The sequence below is a fragment of the Mustela nivalis genome (genome assembly GCF_964662115.1).
Source record: "Mustela nivalis genome assembly, chromosome: 1".
In the NCBI taxonomy this organism is placed as follows: domain Eukaryota; kingdom Metazoa; phylum Chordata; class Mammalia; order Carnivora; family Mustelidae; genus Mustela; species Mustela nivalis.
This window is the reverse complement of record NC_139020.1, coordinates 196136272-196159108: the sequence shown is the minus strand read 5'-3', so window position 1 is coordinate 196159108 and position 22837 is coordinate 196136272. Positions and strand designations below refer to the sequence as shown.

At 36.7% G+C, this 22837-nt stretch overlaps 1 protein-coding gene across 9 annotated transcripts in view; it reads left to right on the top strand.

Moving 5' to 3' along the window:
* Positions 1–22837, top strand: part of DOCK3 (dedicator of cytokinesis 3) — a 568909-nt gene that overhangs the window by 156840 nt on the left and 389232 nt on the right. For all 9 annotated transcript variants that reach the window (XM_082702076.1, XM_082702074.1, XM_082702073.1 and 6 more), the window contains exon 3: positions 20060–20100. In XM_082702076.1, the coding sequence (XP_082558202.1) occupies positions 20060–20100 (41 nt within the window). The remainder of the gene's footprint in view (positions 1–20059; positions 20101–22837) is intronic.

The following is a 22837-nucleotide window of genomic DNA, read 5'->3' as shown; positions in this document are numbered from 1 at the left end:
TAGTTCTTCTAAAAAAAAGATATGGTCCATATATACAATGGAATATTATGCCTCCATCAGAAAGGATGAATATCCAGCTTTTGTATCAACATGGGTGGGACTGGAGGAGATTATGCTGAATGAAATAAATCAAGCAGAGAAAGTCAGTTATGATATGGTTTCACTTACTTATGGAGCCTAAGGAATAACATGGAGGACATTATGAGAAGGAAAGGAAAAGTGAAGAGGGGGATGTCAAAGGGAAAGAAGAACCATGAGAGACTGTGGACTCTGAGGAAGAAACTGAGGATTTTGGAAGGGAGGGGTGTTAGGGGGGTAGGTGACCCTGGTGGTGGTTATTAAGGAGGGCACGTATTGCATGGAGCACTGGGTGTGGTGCATAAACAATGAGTTTTGGAACACTGAAAAAATTAAAAAATAGAGGATATAAAACAAAAAGCAAAACATTTCCGTATGGAAACAAGAAAAAAAAAAAAAACCCACCAGCATTTTTTTCACAGAACAAGAAGAGCAAAAAGTCCTAAAATTGTGTGGTACCATAAAAGACCCCAGAGGGTTTATAATGCCAGAGGAATAATTGCCAGAGGAATGTTAAAAAAAAAAAAAGAAAGCAGAATACAAAAGAAGAATACAAAAATAGTGATTCGAAGGGGCACATGCTGCACTATCAACAATAGCCAAATTCTGGAAAGAACCCAAATGTCCATCAACTGATGAATGGATAAGGAAGACACACATACACACACACACACACACACACAATATGGCATGGAGCACTGGGTGTGGTGCATGAACAATGAATCTTGGAACACACACACTCACAAAAATAAAATTACATAAAAAAAGAAAATGACCTTTTTTAGAGATTAGGCTTGTGATTTTTTTAATGTAGAGTTTTTGGATATACATTAATTTTTCTAATTTCACTAGTGTATACTTTTAAAATTTAGGTGATATTACTATTTTTAGTAAATACAATCAGTGATGTTTAACCTGATAAAATGCATATGTGTAATTTTTCAGTGATTGCCACTAGGATTATGATGTCTGGGTGAAGATTTACATAGCATGGAACTGTTTCTATATCAAATGAGGCCAAGACTGGAGAAATATGAATTCTATAACAAACTTTTTTATTAGACATTTGTATCACAGTATCACTATATGCTTTTACCCAGTTACTAAAGTCTCATATATTTTTTTATGGTTCAGTTAATATCCTAGATTTTTTTGGTTTTACTGTTATTTTTCTACTGTACTTTTCTACTTTTTTACCATTTTCTAGCTTATTTTGTGAACATTTTATAAAGAATTTTTAAAAAGTGAGATTATGACTTGCATTGATTTTTTTTTAAGTGGGATTACAATTTGCATTTTACTTTGTTTACTTGGTGCTAGTTCTTTTCCTGACTCTTTTCAGTAGAGGACTTTTCTCAATAGTGACTCTTATTTCTTATGTTGATGAGTTTGATGTTATAAAGCATTTTTGTAAACCTAGTTTAGCAGACCTAGCTTAGCAGAAACTTGTTTGGCTTTTCATGAAAAACTATATACCCAGTAATAAACCATATAGACTAAGAAAATAAGCTTATTCTTTTAGACCAGGCTATGTTTTAAGATATTAAATCAAAAGAGGCATTTTGGTTTATTTTGGCTCTTATATTTCTAATTTACTTTCTACAACTGTTTGATTTTGGCAGAATTCTTACTTTAAGACTACCAGTAGTTGGAAAGCTCTAGATAGTATTTTATAAATTATGATTAAAAGTCCATTGATTTGTCAGTCTTTTATAATACCCAGTGGTTATTTTATCACATGCTTTCTTTAATGTCCATCACCCAATTATAAAAGACTGATGAATCACTGACATCTACTTCTGAAACCAATAACACATTGTATGTTAGTTGAATTTAAATAAAAATAAGTACATCTTTAAAAAAGAAAAAAAAAAACACATTGAGGTACCACCTTACACCAGTTAGAATGGCCAAAATTAACAAGATAGTAAACAACAAGTGTTAGAGAGGATGTGGAGAAAGGGGTACCCTCTTACACTGTTGGTGGGAATGCAAGTTGGTGCAGCCAATTTGGAGAACAGTGTGGACATTCCTCAAGAAATTAAAAATAGAGCTTCCCTATGACCCTGCCATTGCACTTTGTATTTACCCCAAAGAAATAGGTGTAGTGAAAAGAAGGGCCATCTGTACCCCAATGTTTATAGCAGCAATGGTCACGGTCGCCAAACTGTGGAAAGAACCAAGATGCCCTTCAGTGGACGAATGGATAAGGAAGATGTGGTCCATATATACTATGGAGTATTATGCCTCCATCAGAAAGGATGAGTACCCAGCTTTTGTATAAACATGGCTGGGACTGGAAGAGATTATGATGAGCGAAATAAGTCAAGCAGAGAGAGTCAGTTATCATATGGTTTCGCTTATTTGTGGGGCATAAGGAATAACATGGAGGACATGAGGATATGGAGAGAAGAAGTGAGTTGGGGGAAATCAGAGGAGGAGATGAACCATGAGAGACTGTGGACTCTGAGAAACAAAACGAAGGTTTGGAGGGGTCCGGGGTGGTAGGTTGAGTGAACCTGGTGGAGAGCACGTATTGCATGGAGCATGGGAATGGTGCATAAAAAATGAATTCTGGAACACTGAAAAGAAATTTTAAAAATAAAGATTTTTTTAAAAGTTAAAAAAAAAACAAAGTCAATTGAAAGAGAGAAGCACGAGAGATGGCTTTTTAGTAAAACTGTGACTAATATCAAATTTGTCAGGCAATTAGTTTAGGTTCTATCAATGATCAGTATTTATGGGCAAATTATAGGGTGAAAAAAGTAATTCTGTTTTGTTGGAAGAGGTATTCACTTTCTGTGGGTTTAGAGGATCTTATCCTCATTTACTCCGGTTTTATGTTCCAGGATTGTACTTTCTGTTGCAAGTGGTAAATCTTCTTTGTAATAGTGTGTCAACATTTTGCTGATAAGAAAAGAAGATTTAGATGTTAGTTCATGTACTAATGTGAACATTTGTTAGATGGGTAAGAGTATTTTTTAAAAATTTTTTATTTTTTTCAGCATAACAGTATTCATTATTTTTGTACCACACTCAGTGCTCCATGCAATCTGTGCCCTCTCCAATACCCACCACCTGGATCCCCCAACCTCTCGCCCCCCATCCCTTCAAAACCCTCAGATTGTTTTTCAGAGTCCATAGTCTCTCATGGTTCATCTCCCCTTCCAATTTCCCTCAACTCCATTCTCTTCTCCATCTCCCCATGTCCTCCATGCTATTTGTTATGCTCCACAAATAAGTGAAACCATATGATAATTGACTTTCTCTGCTTGACTTATTTCACTCAGCATAATCTCTTCCAGTCCCGTCCATGTTGATACAAAAGTTCAGTTCCTTTGCTGTGCAGAAGCTTTTGATTTTGATGAAGTCCCAAAAGTTCATCTTTGCTTTTGTTTCCTTTGCCTTTGGAGACATATCTTTAAAGAAGTTGATGTGGCTGATATTGAAGAGGTTACTGCCTGTGTTCTCCTCTAGGATTCTGATGGATTCCTGTCTCACGTTGAGGTCTTTTATCCATTTTGAGTTTATCTTTGTGTACGGTTGAAGAGAATGGTTGAGTTTCATTCTTCTGCATGTAGCTGTCCAGTTTTCCCAGCACCATTTATTGAAGAGACTGTCTTTTTTCCACTGCATATTTTTTCCTGTTTTGTCGAAGATTAATTGGCTATAGAGTTAGGGTCCATATCTGGGCTCTCTACTCTGTTCCACTGGTCTTTGTGTCTGTTTTTATGCCAGTACCATGCTGTCTTGGTGATCACAGCTTTGTAGTAAAGCTTGAAATCAGGTAGCGTGATGCCTCCCGTTTTATTTTTGATTTTCAACATTTCCTTAGTGATTCGGGGTCTCTTCTGATTCCATACAAATTTTTGGATTCTTTGCTCCAGCTCTTTGAAGAATACCGGTGGAATTTTGATCTGAATGGCATTAAAAGTATAGATTGCTCTAGGCAGTATAGACATTTTAACAATGTTTATTTTTCCGATCCAAGAGCATGGAATGGTCTTCCATCTTTTTGTGTCTTCTTCAGTTTCTTTCATGAGTGTTCTGTAGTTCCTCTTGTACAGTTCCTTTATGTCTTTGGTTAGGTTTATTCCCAGGTATCTTATGGTTCTTGGTGCTATAGTAAATGGAATCGATTCTCTAATTTCCCTTTCTGTATTTTCATTGTTAGTGTATAAGAAAGCCACTGATTCTGTACATTGACTTTGTATCCTGCCACGTTGCTGAATTGCTGTATGAGTTCTAGTAGTTTGGGGGTGGAATCTTTTGGGTTTTTCATATAAAGAATCATGCCATCTGTGAAGAGAGAGAGTTTGACTTCTTCATTGCCAATTTGGATACCTTTTATTTTTCTTTGTTGTCTGATTGCTGTTGCTAGGACTTCTAATACTATGTTGAATAAGAGTGGTGAGACTGGGCATCCTTGTCGTGTTCCTGATATCAACGGGAAGGCTGCAAGCTTTTTCCCATTGAGGATGGTATTTGCTGTGGGTCCTTCATAGATAGGTTTTTTTTTTAATTTTTTATTTTTTATAAACATATATTTTTATCCCCAGGGGTACAGGTCTGCGAATCACCAGGTTTACACACTTCACAGCACTCACCAAAGCACATACCCTCCACAATGTCCATAATCCCACCCCCTTCTCCCAAACCCCCTCCCCCCAGAAACCCTCAGTTTGTTTTGTGAGATTAGAGTCACTTATGGTTTGTCTCTCTCCCAATCCCATCTTGTTTCATTTATTCTTCTCCTACCCACTTAAGCCCACATGTTGCATCACCACTTCCTCATATCAGGGAGATCATATGATAGTTGTCTTTCTCTGCTTGTCTTATTTCACTAAGCATGATACGCTCTACTTCCATCCATGTTGTCGCAAATGGCAAGATTTCATTTCTTTTGATGGCTGCATAGTATTCCATTGTGTATATATACCACATCTTCTTGATCCATTCATCTGTTGATGGACATCTAGGTTCTTTCCATAGTTTGGCTATTGTGGACATTGCTGCTATAAACATTCGGGTGCATGTGCCCCTTTGGATCACTACGTTTGTATCTTTAGGGTAAATACCCAATAGTGCAATTGCTGGGTCATAGGGCAGTTCTATTTTCAACATTTTGAGGAACCTCCATGCTGTTTTCCAGAGTGGCTGCACCAGCTTGCATTCCCACCAACAGTGTAGGAGGGTTCCCCTTTCTCCGCATCCTCGCCAGCATCTGTCACTTCCTGACTTGTTGATTTTAGCCATTCTGACTGGTGTGAGGTGGTATCTCATTGTGGTTTTGTTTGTATTACCCTGATGCTGAGTGATGCTGAGAACTTTTCATGAGTCTGTTGGCCATCTGGATGTCTTCTTCACAGAAATGTCTGTTCATGTCCTCTGCCCATTTCTTGATTGGATGATTTGTTCTTTGGGTGTTGAGTTTGGTAAGTTCTTTATAGATTTTAGATGCTAGCCCTTTATCTGATATGTCATTGGCAAATATCTTCTCTCTTTCTGTTAGCTGTCTTTTGGTTTTGTTGACTCTTTCCCTTGCCGCGCAGAAGCTTTTGATCTTGATGAAGTCCCAATAGTTTGTGTATGCCCTGGCTTCCCTTGCCTTTGGCGATGTTTCTAGGAAGAAGTTGCTGTGGCTGAGGTTGAAGAGGTTGCTGCCTATGTTCTCTTTAAGGATTTTGATGGATTCCTTTCGCACATTGAGGTCCTTCATGCCTTTTGAGTCTATTTTTGTGTGTAGTGTAAGGAAATGGTCCAGTTTCATTCTTCTGCATGTGGCTGTCCAATATTCCCAACACCATTTGTTGAAGAGACTGTCTTTTTTCCATTGAACATTCTTTCCAGCTTTGTTGAATATTGTTTGACCATAAAGTTGAAGGTCTATTTCTGGGCTCTCTGTTCTGTTCCATTGATCTATGTGTCTGTTTTTTTGCCAATACCATACTTTCTGATGATGACAGCTCTGTAATAGACCTTGAAGTCTGGAATTTTGATGCCACCAACTTTGGTTTTCTTTTTCAACATTCCTCTGGCTATTTGGGCTCTTTTATTATTTGTTCCATTTCTTTGAAAAAATTGATGGCATTTTGATAGAGATTGCATTAAATGTGTCTATTGCTTTAGATAGCATAGACATTTTCACAATATTTGTTCTTCCAGTCCATGGACATGGAACGCTTTTCCATTTCTTTGTGTCTTCAGTTTCTTTCACGAGTACTTTATATTTTCCTGAGTACAGATTCTTTGCCTCTTTGGTTAAGTTTATTCCTAGGTATCTTATGGTTTTGGGTGCAGTTGTAAATGGGATTGATTCCTTAATTTCTCTTACTTCTGTCTTGCTATTGGTGTATAGAAATATAACTGGTATCAGTTTTATAATTTATATCCTGACACTTTACTGAATTCCTGTGTGAGTTCTAGCAGTTTTGGAATAGAGTCTTTTGGGTTTTCCACATAAAGTAATCTTCAAAGAGTGAGAATTTGACTTCTTCTTTGCTGATTTGGATGCCTTTTATTTGTTTTTGTTGTCTGATTGCCAAGGCTAGGACTTCTAGAACTATGTTGAATAGCAGTGGCAATAGTGGACAGCATCCTTTCTTGATCAAAACTCTTCACAATGAAGGGATAGATGGTACCTACTTCAATATCATAAAAGCCATCTATGAAAAACCCACAGTGAATATCATTCTCATTGGGGAAAACCTGAGTGCTTTTCCCCTGAGGTCAGGAAAACCAGACATTTAAAAGATGCTTTATTGTGCTTGCTAACTAAAAACATTTCTTTCCTGTTGGTTCTTAATGATTTTGGAACTATTTGTGTTGATTTTTTAAAATTCCTTATCTGAGAAGTTATAAGCCTTTGAGATATATCTATATCTATATCTATATCTATAAGGAATTAATTCTCTTTCTACTTCCTTCTCTCTTTTCTTCTTACATTTCTTCGCTCTCCAGTTCTAAATCTTGCATAGAATGAGAACATTTGTAAAATTTGTAGCAGAGATTTGTTTTAAGAAAAATTGATGCCTAGAATTATTGAGCACAGTCCTCATGACCCTCACAATGGTGGCATCCCATGGAGTTGATAGTGTTGTGTTTTTGAAGCTGCTTTGTACTCTACAAAACTGATTTCAGTCTTCCTCTCCTCTGTCCTCTGATCTCCCACTGAGAAGAAGAGTTTATATTGCATTCTAATACATATATATTTAGTTAAGGAAACCGCTTTTGATAAACAATATTGTGAGAATTCATTGGATGAGAAATTACTCACCTTCATAAACATATGTTATCTGCTTAATTGTTTACATGAGATCCTGAAGTGGTACTTAATCCTAATTATTCTCTCGTTATCATTTTATAAAAACATAAAAAATTAAGTGACATATAATCATTTGTACCAAAATACCTATTAGTTATATTGAGGCATATGGATTACGTGGCTTCTCAACAGTCTTTTGTTGAGTAGTACAAGGGAGATTAAGATGTTAACATGAATGGCATTGCAGTCAGATAAAAAAAATGAATTTTCATAAGATTTAACAAGGTAGCCTCAAGGATTTATGAAATACAAGAAAGTATGGAACAGTGACAAGTACTTTGATATTGTGTATATTAAAGGCAACAGAGCTTTCCTGTAAATGTCTCGTGGTGCATATATATAGGAAATTTTCTAAGGACATAATTCTCAACCTTTTCAGAGCCAGTGCTAACCTGCCTTCTTTCCCTTTAAAATAGATTTATTGAGATATAATTCGCATACTATAAAATTCACCCTTTAAAGATATACAGTTCACTGTTTTTATGGTATAGAGTTGTGCAACTATCACCATTAATTTTAGAATATTTTTATAACTTGAGAAAGAAACCCCACTCCTATTAGTAAACACTTGCAATAATTTTCTACCCCAGCCCCTGGCAACCACTAATCTATTTTCTCTGTGGATTTGCCTATTCTGGACATTTCATATAAATGTAATTATTTAATTTGTGTCTGGCTTCTTTTAGCACAGTGTTCATGTTTCATCCATGTTGAAGCGTGTATCAGAACTTGATTTCTTTTTGGCGCCTGGGTGGCTCAGTCAGTTAAGTGTCTGTCTTCCGCTTAGGTCATGATTTTGGGGTCCTGGGAGCGATCTCCACATCAGGCTTGCTGCTCAGTGGGGAGCTTGCTACTCCCCTTTCTTGTGCTGTCTTCATCAAATAAATAAATAAAATCTTTAAAAAAAAGAACTTGACTTATTCTTATGGTTAAGTGGTATTCCATTGTAGGCATATACCATATTTTATTTATCCATTCATCAGCTGACAGACATTTGGGTTGTTTTCACCTTTTGGCTGTTGTGAATAGTGCTGCCGTGAAATTTGTGTGCTTATAGTTGTTTGAATACCTGTTAATAAAAAAATTTTTTTGTTATATACGTAAGGGGAATTGTTGGGTCATATGGTAGTTTTATTTTTAACATTTTGAGGAACTAGCAAACTGTTTTCTAAAGTAGCTGCACCATTTTACAAACCTGTCAGTAATGTACAAGAGTTCGAATATCTCCATATCATTGCTAATACTTGTTACTATCTGTGTTTGTCATTGCACCCATTTCATTGGGGGGAGAAATGGTACTCATTATGGTTTTGATTTTTATTTCTTTAATGACTAATGATGTTGAACTTCTTTTCATGTTTTTATTGGCCATTTGTGTATCTTCTAGGGAAAAGTGTTTATTTAAATCTTTTGTCTGGGGTGCCTGGGTGGGTCAGTGGGTTAAGTCTCTGCCTTCAGCTCAGGTCATGATCTCAGGGTCCTGGGATCAAGTCCCACATCAGGCTCTCTGCCAGGTCTCTTATCAGGTATATGATTTATAAATATCTTTGCCAGTATGTGGGTTGCATTTTAATTTTTTGATGTTCTTTGAGGAACAAAGCTTTTAATTTTGGTGAAGTCAAATTTATTTATTTTTTTCTGTTGCTTGTGCATAAAACCAGTGTTCAACCCAAGGTCATGAAGATCTACACTTATTTTTCTTCTAAGAATTTTTGCATTTTGAAAATATAAATATTTTTAATGTCTTTGGCAACTCAGACTTTCCACAGATTTCCAAAAATTTCTTCATAATGCAATAATATCCCCAATTCAATGCTATTTTATAGGGAATAATATACAGAATTAGAATTTCAGTGTCATACAATATGCATATAATAAATACTGCTTTGTTTTTGAAAATGGGGACCATTTATTATCACCCTAATATCTGATTGCTCTACATTCCCTTGCCAATACTCTTGCTATTGTTAGAATTTAAAAGAAAAATTCTAACCAATGTGGTAGATGTGAAATGTTATCCTGTTGTCTGTATGTATGTGTGTGTGTTGCTTTAGTCAGGTTATTGGGGCATAACCTATGTGCAGTGAATGTCATCCTTTTTGGAGTATATTTCTGTGAATTTTGATAAATGTATACTTTTGTAACTATCACCACAGTTAGGATATAGAACTTTTTTTTTTGTCTTCCCTAAATGTAACATCAGGTTCCTTGTAGTCAACCTTCCTTCTCAATCCCCTTCCCCCAGCCCTGGCAACCACTGTTTTATTTTCTGTCCCTCTAATTTTGTGTTTTGTAGGATGTTATATAAATAGGATCATACGTTATATAGCTTGTTGTGTCTGGCTTTTTTTTTTCACTTTGCATAATGCATTAAAATTCATTCATGTTGTATGTATCTGTGGCTCATTTTTTTAAAGTGGTATTTCCTCATACAGATTTAAGCCACATTTTATTTATCCATGTAACCATTGATAGACTATGAACTGCTTTCTTTTTGGAGATTATGAATAAATGTTTTAAATGTTGTATATAGATTTTCATATGAATTTTTTTTTCTATTGGGTAAATACTTTGAGTTGGGGTTGGAGAGTCATACAGTAAGTGCATTAAAAATATGCTTTATTTTTTAGAGTAGTTTTAGGCTGCCAGAAAAACTGCACAGAAAGTATAGTGAATTCCCATATATCTCCTACCTCCACACATGTACAGCCTCTTCCACTATCAACATCCACACCAGAATGGGTACATTTGTTAAAATTAGTGAACCTATGTTGGCACATCATTGTCACCCAAGATCCAGAGTATACATCAGGGTTCACTCTTGGTGTTGTACATTCTCTTGGTTTTGATAAATGTTTGATGACATGTATCCACCATTATAGTGTCATACAGAATAGTGTCACTGCCCTAAAAATACTCTGCACCTATTTATCCCTCCCTCCCTCCAACCCTTGGCAATCACGGATCTTTTTACTGTCTCTCCATGGTATTGCCTTTTATCAATGTCATATAGTTGGAATCATAGTATGTGACATTTTCAGATTGGCTTTTCTCATTTAGTAATATACACTTTAAGTTCCTTCATTTTTTTGTGGCTTGATAGATTGTATCTTTTTTATCACTAAATAATATACCAGTGGATGTACTGGATGTACCACTGTTTATTTATCCATGTACTTGAAGGTCATCTTGGTTGCTTCCACATTTTGGCAGTTATGAATAAAGTTGCTAAAAACATCCAGGTGCAGGTTTTTGTGTGGACATAAATGTTCACTTCATTTGAGTAAATACCAGAGAGTCAGACTTATGAATCAAATGGTAAGAGAATATTTAGGTTTGTAAAAAACTGCCAAACAACCTCACAAAATGGCTGTACCATTTTGGATTCCCATCAGCAATGAATGAAAGTTCCTGTTGCTCCACATCCTTATCAGAATTTGGTGTTGTCAATATTTTGATTTTGGCCTTTATGGTAGATATGTAATGGTATCTTATTGTTGTTTTAATTTGTAATTCTTAAAAAAAATTTTATTATGTTAGTTACCATATAGTACTTCATTAGTTTTTTAAAAAAATTTATTTATTTGACACAGAGAGAGATCCCAAGTAGGCAGAGTGACAGGCAGAGAGAGCAGGGGAAGCAGGCTCCCACTGAGCAGAGAACCTGATGTAGGGCTTGATCCCAGGACCCTGAGATCATGACCTGAGCTGAAGGCAGAGGCTTTAGCCCACTAAGCCACCTAGGTGTCCCCTTCATTAGTTTTTTTTTAAATTTAATTTTATTTTTTCAGTGTTCCAAGATTCATTGTTTATGTACCACACCCAGTGCTCCATGCAATATGTGCCCTCTTTAATATCCACCACCAGGCTAACCCAACTTCTATCCACTCCCTTCCAAAACCCCATTTGTTTCTCAGAGTCCATAGTCTCTCATGCTTCATCTCTCCCTCTGATTTCCCCCAATTCACTTTTCCTTTCCTTCTCCCAATGTCCTCTATGTTATTCCTTATGTTCCACAAGTAAGTGGAACCATATGATAATTGACTTTTTCTGCTTGACTTATTTCACTCAGCCTAATGTAGTGTTCCATGATTCATTGTTTGTGTTTAAAACACCCAGTGCTCATTGCAGTATGTGCCTTCCTTAATACCTATCACTGGGCTAATCCATCCCCCCAGGCCCCCCGCCCTCTGAAGCCCTCAGTTTGTTTCCTGGGGTCCATAGTCTCTTCTGGTCTATCTGCCCCTCTGATTCCCCCTGTTCATTTTTCCCTTCCTTCTCTTAATGTCCTCCATGTTGTTCCTTATGTTTCACATATAAGTGAAACCATATGATAATCGTCTTTCTCTGATTGAGTTATTTCAGTTAGCATAATCTCCTCTAGTTCCATCTATGTTGATGCAAGTGGTGGGTATTCTTCCTTTGTGATTGCTGAGTAATATTCCATTGTATATATGGACTGCATCTTCTCTGTCCGTTTATCTGTTGAAGGGCATATCGGCTCCTTTCACAGTTTAGCTATTGTGGACATTGCTGCTATGAACATTGGGGTGCATGTGTCCCTTCTTTTCACTACATCTGTGTCTTTGGGGTTAATACCCAGCAGTGCAATTGCTGGGTCATAGGCTAGCTCTATTTTAAACTTTTTGAGGAACCTCCACATTGTTTTCCAAAGTGGCTGTACCAACTTGTATTCCCACCAACAACAAAACAGTTCCCCTTTCTCCACATTGTCTCCAACATTTGTTGTTTCTTCCCTTATCAGTTTTTGCCATTCTAATTGGTGTAAGGTGGTATCTCAATGTGGTTTTGATTTGAATTTCCCTGATGGCTAGTGATGTTGAACATTTTCTCATGTGTCTGTTAGCCATTTGTATGTCTTCTTTGGAGAAGGGTCTTTTCATGTTTTCTGCCCATTTTTTTTTTACTTGATTATTTGGTTTTCAGGTGGAATTGGGATGCCACCAGCTTTGGTTTTCTTTTTCAACATTACTCTGGCTATTTGGGATCTTTTCTAATTCCATACAAATTTTAGGATATTAAGGACGGCATGTATTGCATGCATCACAAGGTGTGATATATAAACAATGAATCTTGCTTGGATCACTGAATAAAATAAAATAAAATAAAATTTTTTTAGGATTATTTGTCCTATTTCTTTGAAAAAAGTTGCTCATATTTTGAATGAATGGGATTGCATTAAACGTGTAGATTGCTTTAGGTAGCATAGACATTTTTCTTTCTTTTTTTTTTGGTATCAGAATGGATTTTATTTTATTTTTTAATTTTTTAAATTAATTTATTTATTTTCAGCATAACAGTATTCATTATTTTTTCACCACACCCAGTGCTCCATGCAATCAGTGCCCTCTATAATACCCACCACCTGGTACGCCAACCTCCCACCCCCCGCCACTTCAAACCCCTCAGATTGTTTTTCAGAGTCCATAATATCTCATGATTCACCTCTCTTTCCAATTTACCCCAACTCCCTTCTCCTCTCTAACAGTATTTGTTCTTCCAATCTGTGAGCATGGGATATTTTTTCATTTCTTTGTGTCTTCCTCAGTTTCTTTCATAGTATCCTATGGTTTTCTGAGTACAGATTATTTGCCTTTTAGGTTAGATTTATTCCTAGACATCTTACGGTTTTGGGTGAAATTGTAAATGGGATCGACTCCTTAATTTCTCTTTCTTCTGTCTTGTTGTTGGTATTTAGAAATGCAACTGATTTCCATGCATTGGTTTTATATCCTGACACTTTACTGAATTCCTGTATGAGTTCTCACAGTTTGGGGGTGGAGTCTTTCAGGTTTTCCACATAAGTATCATACCATCTGCAAAGAGTGAGAGTTTTGACTTCTTTTTTGCTGATTCAGATGCCTTTTTTTTCTTTTTGTTGTCTGATTGCTGAGGCTAGGACTTCTAGTACTAGGTTGAATAGCAGTGGTGATAGTGGACATCCCTGCCATGTTCCTGACCTTGGGGGAAAAGCTCTCGGTTTTCCCCCATTGAGAATTATATTTGCTGTGGGTTTTTCAGAGATGGCTTTTATTATATTGACATAGGTATCCTCTATCCCTACACTGTGAAGTTTGATAAAGAAATGATGCTGTACTTTGCCACATGCTTTTTCAGCATGTCTTGAGACTATCATATGGTTCTTGTTCTTTCTTTTATTAATGTATTGTATCACATTGATTGATTTGCGGATGTTGAACCAACCTTGCAGCCCAGGAATAAATCCCCCTTGGTTGTGGTGAATAAACCTTTTAATGTACTGTTGGATCATACTGGCTAGTATTTTGGTGAGAATTTTTGCATCCATGTTCATCAGGGATAGTGGTCTGTAATTCTCTTTTTTGATGGGGTCTTTGTCTGGTTTTGGGAGCAAAGTAATGGTGGTCTCATCAAGTGAGTTTGGAAGTTTTTCCTTCCATTTCTATTTTTTGGAAGAGTTTCAGGAGAGTAGGTGTTAATTCTTCTTTGAATACTTGGTAGAATCCCCTGGGGAGCCATGTGGTCCTGGGATCTTGTTTGTTGGGAGGTTTTTGATGACTTCTTACTGGTTATGGGTCTGTTCATGTTTTCTGTTTCTTCCTGGTTCTGTTTTGATAGTTTATATGTCTCTAGGAATGCATCCATTTCTTCCAGATGGTCTAATTTGCTGGCATACGGTTGCTTGTAATATGTGCTTATAATTGTTTGTATTTCTTTGGTGTTGGTTTGTGATCTCTCCTCTTTCATTCATGATTTTATTAATTTGGGTCCTTTTTCTTTTCTTTTTCAACATTTCCTTAGCAATTTGGGGTCTCTTCTGCTTCCATACAAATTTTTGGATTATTTACTCCAGCTCTTTGAAGAATACTCGTGGAATTTTGATTGAAATGGCATTAAAAGTATAGGTTGCTCTATGCAGTATAGACATTTTAACAATGTTTATTCTTCCGATCCAAGAACATGTAATGGTCTTCCATCTTTTTGTGTCTTCTTCAATTTCTTTCATGAGTGTTCTATAGTTCCTTGAGTACAGATCCTTTACCTCTTTGGTTAGGTTTATTCCCAGGTATCTGATGGTTCTTGGTGCTATAGTAAATGGAATTGATTCTCTAATTTCCCTTTCTGTATTTTCATTGTTAGTGTATAAGAAAGCCACTGATTTCTGTACATTGACTTTGTATCTTGCCATGTTGCTGAATTGTTGTATGAGTTCTAGTAGTTTGGGGGTGGAGTCTTTTGGGTTTTCCATATAAAGAATCATGTCATCTGCGAAGAGAGAGAGTTTGACTTCTTCATTGCCAATTTGGATACCTTTTATTTCTCTTTGTTGTCTGATTGCTGTTGCTAGGACTTCTAATACTATGTTGAACAAGAGTGGTGAGAGTGGGTTTTCTTTTTGATACTTCTGGCCAGGGGTTTTTTTAATCTTATTCTTTCAGAGAAGCAGCTCCTTGTTTTGTTGATTTGTTCAACTGTTCTTTTGGTTTCTATTTGATTGATTTCTGCTCTGACCTTAATTATAGAACTTTTCCTGCTGGGTTTAGGCTTTATTTGCTGTTCTTTGTCCAGCTGCTTTAGGTGTAGGCTTAGGTTGTGTATTTGAGACCTTTCTTGTTTCTTGAGAAAGGCTTGTATTGCTATATACTTTCCACTCAGGATCGTCTTTGCTGTGTCCCAAAGATTCTGAAGAGTTGTGTTTTCATTTTCATTTGTTTCCGTGAATTTTTTCAACTCTTCTTTAATTTCCTGGTTGAGCCATTCATTCTTCCGTAGGATGCTTTCTAGCTTCCATGTATCTGAGTTATTTTCCACTTTCCTCTTGTGACTGAGTTCTAGTTTCAGAGCATTGTGGTCTGAAAGTATGCAGGGAATGATCCCAATCTTTTGGTACCGGTTGAGACCTCGATTTATGACCCAGGATGTGATCTATTCTGGAGAATGTTCCATGTGCACTAGCACTAGAGAAGAATGTGTATTCTATTGCTTTGGAATGGAATGTTCTGAATATATTTGTGATGTCCATCTGGTCCAGTGTGCCATTTAAGGCCTTTAAGTGTTTGCTGATCTTTTGCTTGGATGATCTGTGTATTTCAGTGAGGGGGGGTGTTAACGTCCCCTACTATTATTTTATTATTGTCGACGTGTTTCTTTGGTTTTGTTATTAATTGGTTTATATAGTTGGCTTCTCCCATGCTAGGGGTATAGATATTTAAAATTGTTAGATCTTCTTGTTGGAAAGGCCCATTACATAAGATATAGTGTCCTTCCTCATCTCTTATTACAGTCTTTGGCTTAAAATCTAATTTATGTGATATAAGGATTGCCACCCCCAGCCTTCCTTCAATGTCCATTAGCATGGTAAATTGTTTTCCACCCTGTCTCTTTAAATTTGGAGGTGTCTTTGGATCTAAAGTGAGTCTCTTGCAGACAGCCTATCAATAGGTCTTTTTTTTTTTTTAATCCATTCTGATACCCTGTGTGTTTTGATTGGGGTATTTAGCCCATTGGTGTTCAGGGTAACTATTGAAAGATATGAATTTAGTGCCACTGTATTGCCTATAAGGTGACAGTTGCTGTATATTGTCTCTGTTCCTTTCTGGTCTGTGTTACTTTTAGGCTCTCTCTTTGCTTAGAGGACCCCTTTCAGTATTTCCTGTAGGGTTGATTTGGTGTTTGCAAATTCTTTTAATTTTTGTTTGTCCTGGAAGCTTTTTATCTCTCCTCCTATTTTCAATGAGAGCCTAACTGGGTATAGTATTCCTGGGTGCATAATTTTCTCGTTTAGTGCTCTGAATCTATCACACCAGTTCTTTCTGGTCAGCCAGGTCTGTGTGGATAACTCTGTTGCCAATTTAATATTTCTACCATTGTATGTTACAGACTTCTTGTCCCAAGCTGCTTTCAGGATTTTCTCTTTGTCTCTAGCACTTGCTAGTTTTATAATTAGATGATGGGGTGTTGACCTATTTTTGTTGATTTTGAGGGGGGTTCCGTCTGTCTCCTGGATTTTGATGCCTGTTGCATTCCCCACCTAAGGGAAGTTCTCTGCTATAATTTGCTCCAATATACTTTCTGCGCCTCTCTCTCTCTCTTCTTCTTCTGGGATCCCAATTTTTCTAATATTGTTTCATCTTATAGTATCACTTATTTCTTGAGTTCTGATCCAATAGTTGTTTATCTCTCTTTTTCTAAGCTTCTTTATTCTCCTTCATTTGGTCTTCTATATCACCAATTCTGTCTTCTGCACCATTTATCCTAGCAGTTAGAACCTCCTTTTTTTATTGCACCTCATTAATAACCTTTTTGATTTTGAGTTGGTTAGATTTTAGTTGTTTCTCCAGAAAGGGATTCTCTAGTATCCTCCATGCTTTTTCTAAACCCAGCTAATATCTTTATAGTCATCATTCTGAACCCTAGTTCTGACATCTTACTAATGTGAATATTGATTAGGTGATTAGGTCCCTTTTTCTTGGTACCGTTTTTTTTTTTTTTTTGAGGTGAGTTTTTACGTTTTGTCATTTTCTTCAGAGAAGAATAGATGAATGAGAGAACAAAATGCTTAAAAGGTAACAACGACCTCAGAAAAATACACACTAAGCGAATCAGAAGAGACCCAAAACCTGGGGAACGGAAAGGGGAAAAAGATAAATGAAAAGAAGAATATGATCACGCTGATGAACAGAACAGAGTCACGTACTAGATTTTGGCACCTCTCAGAATTTTAAAGAAAGAAAAACCTTTATATACACAAATGTAAGGGTAAATATGGTGAAATGATGGAATAGGACTGTAAAGATGAAAATTTTAAAAGATTTTAAAAAGGAAATTGATAAGAATTTGGTGGAGAAAAGAGGGAAAAAGTTAAATAAAAAAGGATGGAATGTGATGAGGTAGGAGAGTAGAACAAAGCCATACACTAGATTTAAGGTATATATTGGTTTGTCAGAAGAACCTGTATCACAAAATTTTGAAGGAAAAAAAATATATATCTACACATAGAGACAGTGGGGTTCTATCAATAAGGGGTTAGAATATGAGTGTAAAATGAAAATTTAAAAAGATTTTAAAAAGATATTGGTTGAAAAGAGGGAGACAAACCATGAGAGACTGTGGACTCTGAGAAACAAACTGAGGGTTTTGGAGGGGAGGGGAGGAGATGGGTGAGCCTGGTGATGGGTATTAAGGAGGGCATGTATTGCATGGAGCACTGGGTGTGGTGTATAATCAATGAATCTTGTAACACTGAAAAAATAAATTAAAATTTAAATAAAAGGAAAGAATAAAAATAAAAATATAAAAAGAACAAATAAAGAAAATTTTAAAAATTAACTTTGAAAGGTGAAAGAATCATGGGGAAAAAGCCATGAATTCTATGCTCTGTATTCCCCTTTAATTTGCAGTTCTCTTTCATCTGTAAACTTTGTCTTGGTTGAATGTTCTTGCTGATCTTCTGGAGAAGGGGCCTATTGCAGTGATTCTCAAATGTCTTGTCCGGGTGGAAGTTCCTTGCCCTTGCCAGGATCCAGACTAAGGAATCTGCTCGGGTTTGCTGTTGGTAGCTCTTGTTCCCTGAAAGCTTTTTCCATGCAGCTTTGGAGATGTAATGAAAATGGTACCCTCCCAATCTGCAGCTCTGGAGGAGGAGAGATCTTGGGGTCCTCCTCCTCAGTGTGCCCTCAGAGAAAAGCAGTCAATCACTCTTGTCTTCCTGGTCTCCAGCCTGCACTTTGTGCTCATCTTGTCTGTGACCAAGTGTTTCTATCTCTGGCATATAACTCCGTTTGTAGTTTCCAAATCCTGCAGATTGCTGTGGTCTCCTTCTGTGCTGCCGCTCCTCATACTGCTCCTCCCAGGGGAGGAAGGAGAGTCTCCCTGGATCTGCTGCTCATTGGGTCCCTGATTGAGGAGTAGGGGCCCAAATGTGCTGGGGATCATTGCTTATGGCGACCCCAAGGTGAGAGCCCACTCCTTGGCTCCTTCTTTGCAGCTGGCTTCCCCACTGTGATATCTGGGAGTTCTGCCATACTCAGGCACCCCTGGTCTTTCTGTGTCTTCGATGGTTCTGAGACCACACTGTCCCAGCGAGGCTTCCACCCCCCACTTAGCCACTGGAGCCATGTCCCTCAGTGGAACCAACTTCTAAAAATTCTGATTTTGTGTTCTGTTGCTCTGTCACTTGCCAGGAGTCTGCTTACCGAGGGTCCCTCCCCCTATTGTCTATCTTCCCAAATATCACCTGGGTTCATATCTTTGCATGTCCTACCTTCCAAGAGTTGTGGCTTTTCTGTTCATAGAATTGCTGCTATTTTTTCCTTCAATCTCCTGTTGAGTTTGTAGGTGTTCAGAATGCTTTGATAACTATCTAGCTGAATTCTTGGGAGGAGACAAAATTTAGGTCTCCTATTCCTCCGTTATCTTGCTCCTGGGGTTTTTCTTTTTCAAGTTTTACACAAGGCTTGCAGCAAGGGAGATGGGAAAGGGCAAGTTAAAAAGGTCTTTGTTCTTACCGAGATTCAGATTTCTTGAATAAGTACTATTTGAATTATTTCAGGTCTTTGGTTTACTTCTAGAGTTCTATAGAATTTGATTTTGAAAGTTTTTGCCAGGATTCTAATTGCTTTTATTAAGGAAGGGCTTTTTAGAGATCCTTCTCTGCCATTCCTGCTGATACCATTTTATATTTTGTTTCTTAAGCTATTATAAAATCTCACTTATGGTAAATCACTTTTTTCTTTTTAATAAATGAAGATACTGAAACTCCCAAGGTTTAAATTGAGTTATTAAAATTTATTACTTCAGCTGTTATACTAAACATAAAGAAGGATATTTCTTCTTTTATTGTTTGTTATGATTTCAGGAAATTTTTTTCCCTCATAGCTTGTTGCAAGATTTAAAGGTTAATACATAGAAAGAACAATCTGTCAATTCCAGTACATGAAATTAAAACAGTAAGCTTTCAGTCATTATTAGCTATTATCAATAATGTCCTTTTCTTCATCTTCCTCCTTTCAGTACAGTTCATTGGAACTTTTCCCTCTTATACCATAGCAGAGCAACTGTAACAACCTCTGAGAATAATAGATTGGAATTGAGAAAAATTGGTAATGAAATTTCCTTTCTCTGAAAATTGTTTTTATTATGTAATTGAAACTTTGATTCTTATTGCTGTGTATGAGTGCTAAGAGGGAGTAACTGAAGCACAGATATCAACTTCAGCATCTGTAAAGCCAAGAAATGAGCATAGTGTAGTTTTGTGCATGGGACACTGAATGAGATCAGGAAGCAAAGTCTGGGCTATAGTCTTTATCTAGTACCAAAAAAGCTATATGACTTTGGCATTTTTCTGCCCCTCACAGTTTCATCTGGGAATTTTCATAGAGTTGAATTACATGTCCTCTGAGGTCTTTTTTAGTTTTTTGGGCTTTATTCAGTTGAAAGTTGTATCTTTTGAAGAAAATTGCAAATGTATTTAATGTAAGACTATTCCTTTTAGAGTAAAGTACTCAATAAAGACATAAGTAGTGAGGCTTTACTAGAAAGGTTTGCATTAATTTTTCACTCTAAAATACCACATTATATAAATAAATAAAATACATTATGTGTTTTATAGGAAAAATGACAATATGAATTTAATATCTTTTGTATTCTTTGTTTTAGGTTGGTACAGAGGAGTTTCAACAAAGAAGCCAAATGTAAAGGTAAGGAAAAGTTTATTGTTATCCTTTCTAATGTAAGAAGCGACCTAGTATGTTTATTTGCTATAAAAACATTTCTTACTTGTCCATCTTTTAAGCTTTTACCATAGCCACACTCTTTCTTTACTTTACAGAGCTATATTAGACCCTACCCTACTCTATGTCAGCAGCATTAAAATTTTTTTTAAAAGGACAGAAAATGGATGTATGATCATAGCTGCAAAACTCATTTTGAAAAAGCCTATTTGAGATATTAATATTTTTTCCTTCAAGAATTTGACAAAAAGTAAATTGACCTCATAGCCAACACCAAAGAAATACAAACAATTGTAAGAGAATATTGTAAATAATTACATGCCAACAAATTGGGCAACTTGGAAGAAATGGATAAATTCCTAGAAACATGTAAAGTACCAAAACTGAAACAGTAAGAAATAGAAAACTTAAACAGACCTACAACAGGCAAAGAAATTGTAATAAAAAATCTCCCAACAAATAAAAATGTAGGGCCGGGTAGCTTCTAAGGGGAATTCTACCAAATATTTATTTATTTAAAAGAATTTATTTGTTTATTTGACAGAGAGGAAACATAAACAGAGGGAGTGGGAGAAGGAGAAGCAGACCTCCCGTCAAGCAAGGAGGCTGATGTAGTACTGGATCCCAGGATGCTGGGATCATGACCTGAGCCAAAGACAGATACTTAATGACTGAGCCATGCAGGCGCCCCTATACCAAACACTTAAAAAAGAATTAATATCTATTCTTCTAAGCTGTTCCAAAAAACAGAAATGGAAGGAAAATTTCTAAACTCATTCTTTGAGTCCAGCATTACCTTAATCTTAAAAAGACCCCATGGAAAATGAGAATTACAGACCAATATCCCAGATGAACATGGATAAAGAAATTCTTACCAAGGGGATGCCTGGGTGATTCAGTCCATTAAGCATCTGCCTTTGACTCAGGTCATGATCCCATGGTCCTGGGATTGAATCCTGCATCAGGCTACTTGCTCAGCAGGGAGTCAGCTTCTCCCTCTGCCTGCTCTGCCTGCTCTTCCTGCTGCTCTCCCTGCTTGTGCACTTGCTCTGTGTCTCGGTTTCTCTCTCTCTCTCTCTGAACAAATGAATAAACTCTTAAAAAATTCTTACTAAGATAGTAGCTAATAGGATCCAACAATACGTTGAAAGGGTTATTCACCTCAACCAAGTGGGTTTATTCCTGTGTTGCAGAAGTTGTTCAGTGTCCACATACCAATCAACTTGATACACCACAATAACAAAAGAAAGGATAAGAATATGATCTCCTCAATAGATGTAGAAAAGCATTTGATAAAATACAGCACCATTTCTTGATAAAAACCATCCACAATGGAACGATAGAAGGAATATACTTGAATATCATAAATGCCATATATGAAAGATCTATCCTCAGTAGGGAAGAACTGAGAGCTTTTCCCCTAGGTACACAACAGGGATGTTCACTGTCACCACTGTTGTTCAGTATAGTACTGGAAGTCCTAGCCTCAGCAATCCGACAACAAAAAGAACTAAATAAAAAGCATGCAGATTGGTAAAGAAGTCAAACTTTTACTCTCTGCAGATGACATGATGGTCTATGGAGAGAACCCAAAGACTCCACCAAAAAATTTCTAGAACTCATACAAGAATTCAGCAAAGTCACAGGATATAAAATCAATGCACAGAAGTCTGTTGTATTTCTGTACACCAATAATGGATCATCAGAAAAAGAAATCAAGGAATTGATCCTGTTTACAGTTGCACTAAAAACTGCAAGATACTTAGGCATAATCCTAACTAAAGAGGTAACAGATGGGTACTCTGAAAACTATAGAACACTTATGAAAGAAATTGAGGAAGACAAAAAACTGGAAAAATCTTCCATGCTCATGGATTAGAAGAAAAAATATTGTTAAAATATGCATACTACTCAAAGCTGTCTACACATTCAGTGCAATCCCTACCAAAATAGCATGAGCATTTTTCACAGAGCTGGAAGAAAAAATTCTAAAATTAATACGGAATCAGAAAATACCCTGAAAATCCAAAATAATGTAGCAAAAAAAAAAAAGAGCAAAGCTAGAGGAATCACAGTTCTGGACTTCAAGCTGTATTACAAAACAATAGTCATCAAAACAGTATGGTAGTAGCACAAAAGCAGACATATAGATCAATGGAACAGAATAGAAAACCCAGAAATGGACCTCACCTGATCTTCAACAAAACAGGAAAGAATATCTAATGGAAAAAAGATAATCTCTTCAACAAATGGTGTTGGAGAAGTTGGGACAGCCACATGAAGAAAAATGAAACTGGACCACTTTCTTAAACGGTACACAAAATAAATTCAAAGGAGATGAAAGACCTAAATATGAGATAGGAATCCATCAAAATCCTAGAGGAAAACACAGGCAGCATCCTCTTTGACCTCAGCCTCAGCAATTTCTTGCTAGACATGTCTCCAGAGGCAGGGGAAACAAAAGCAAAAGTAAACTATTGGGACTTCATCAGGATGAAAAGCTTCTTCACAGCAAAGGAAACAGTCAACTAAACCAAAAGCCAACTGACAGAATGGGAGAAGACATTTGCAAGTGACATATCAGATGAAGGGCTAGTATCCAAAACCTATAAAGAACTTATTGGACTCAACACTCAAAGAACAAATAATCCAATCAAGAAATGGGCAGAAGACATGAGCAGACATTTCTCCAATGAAGACATCC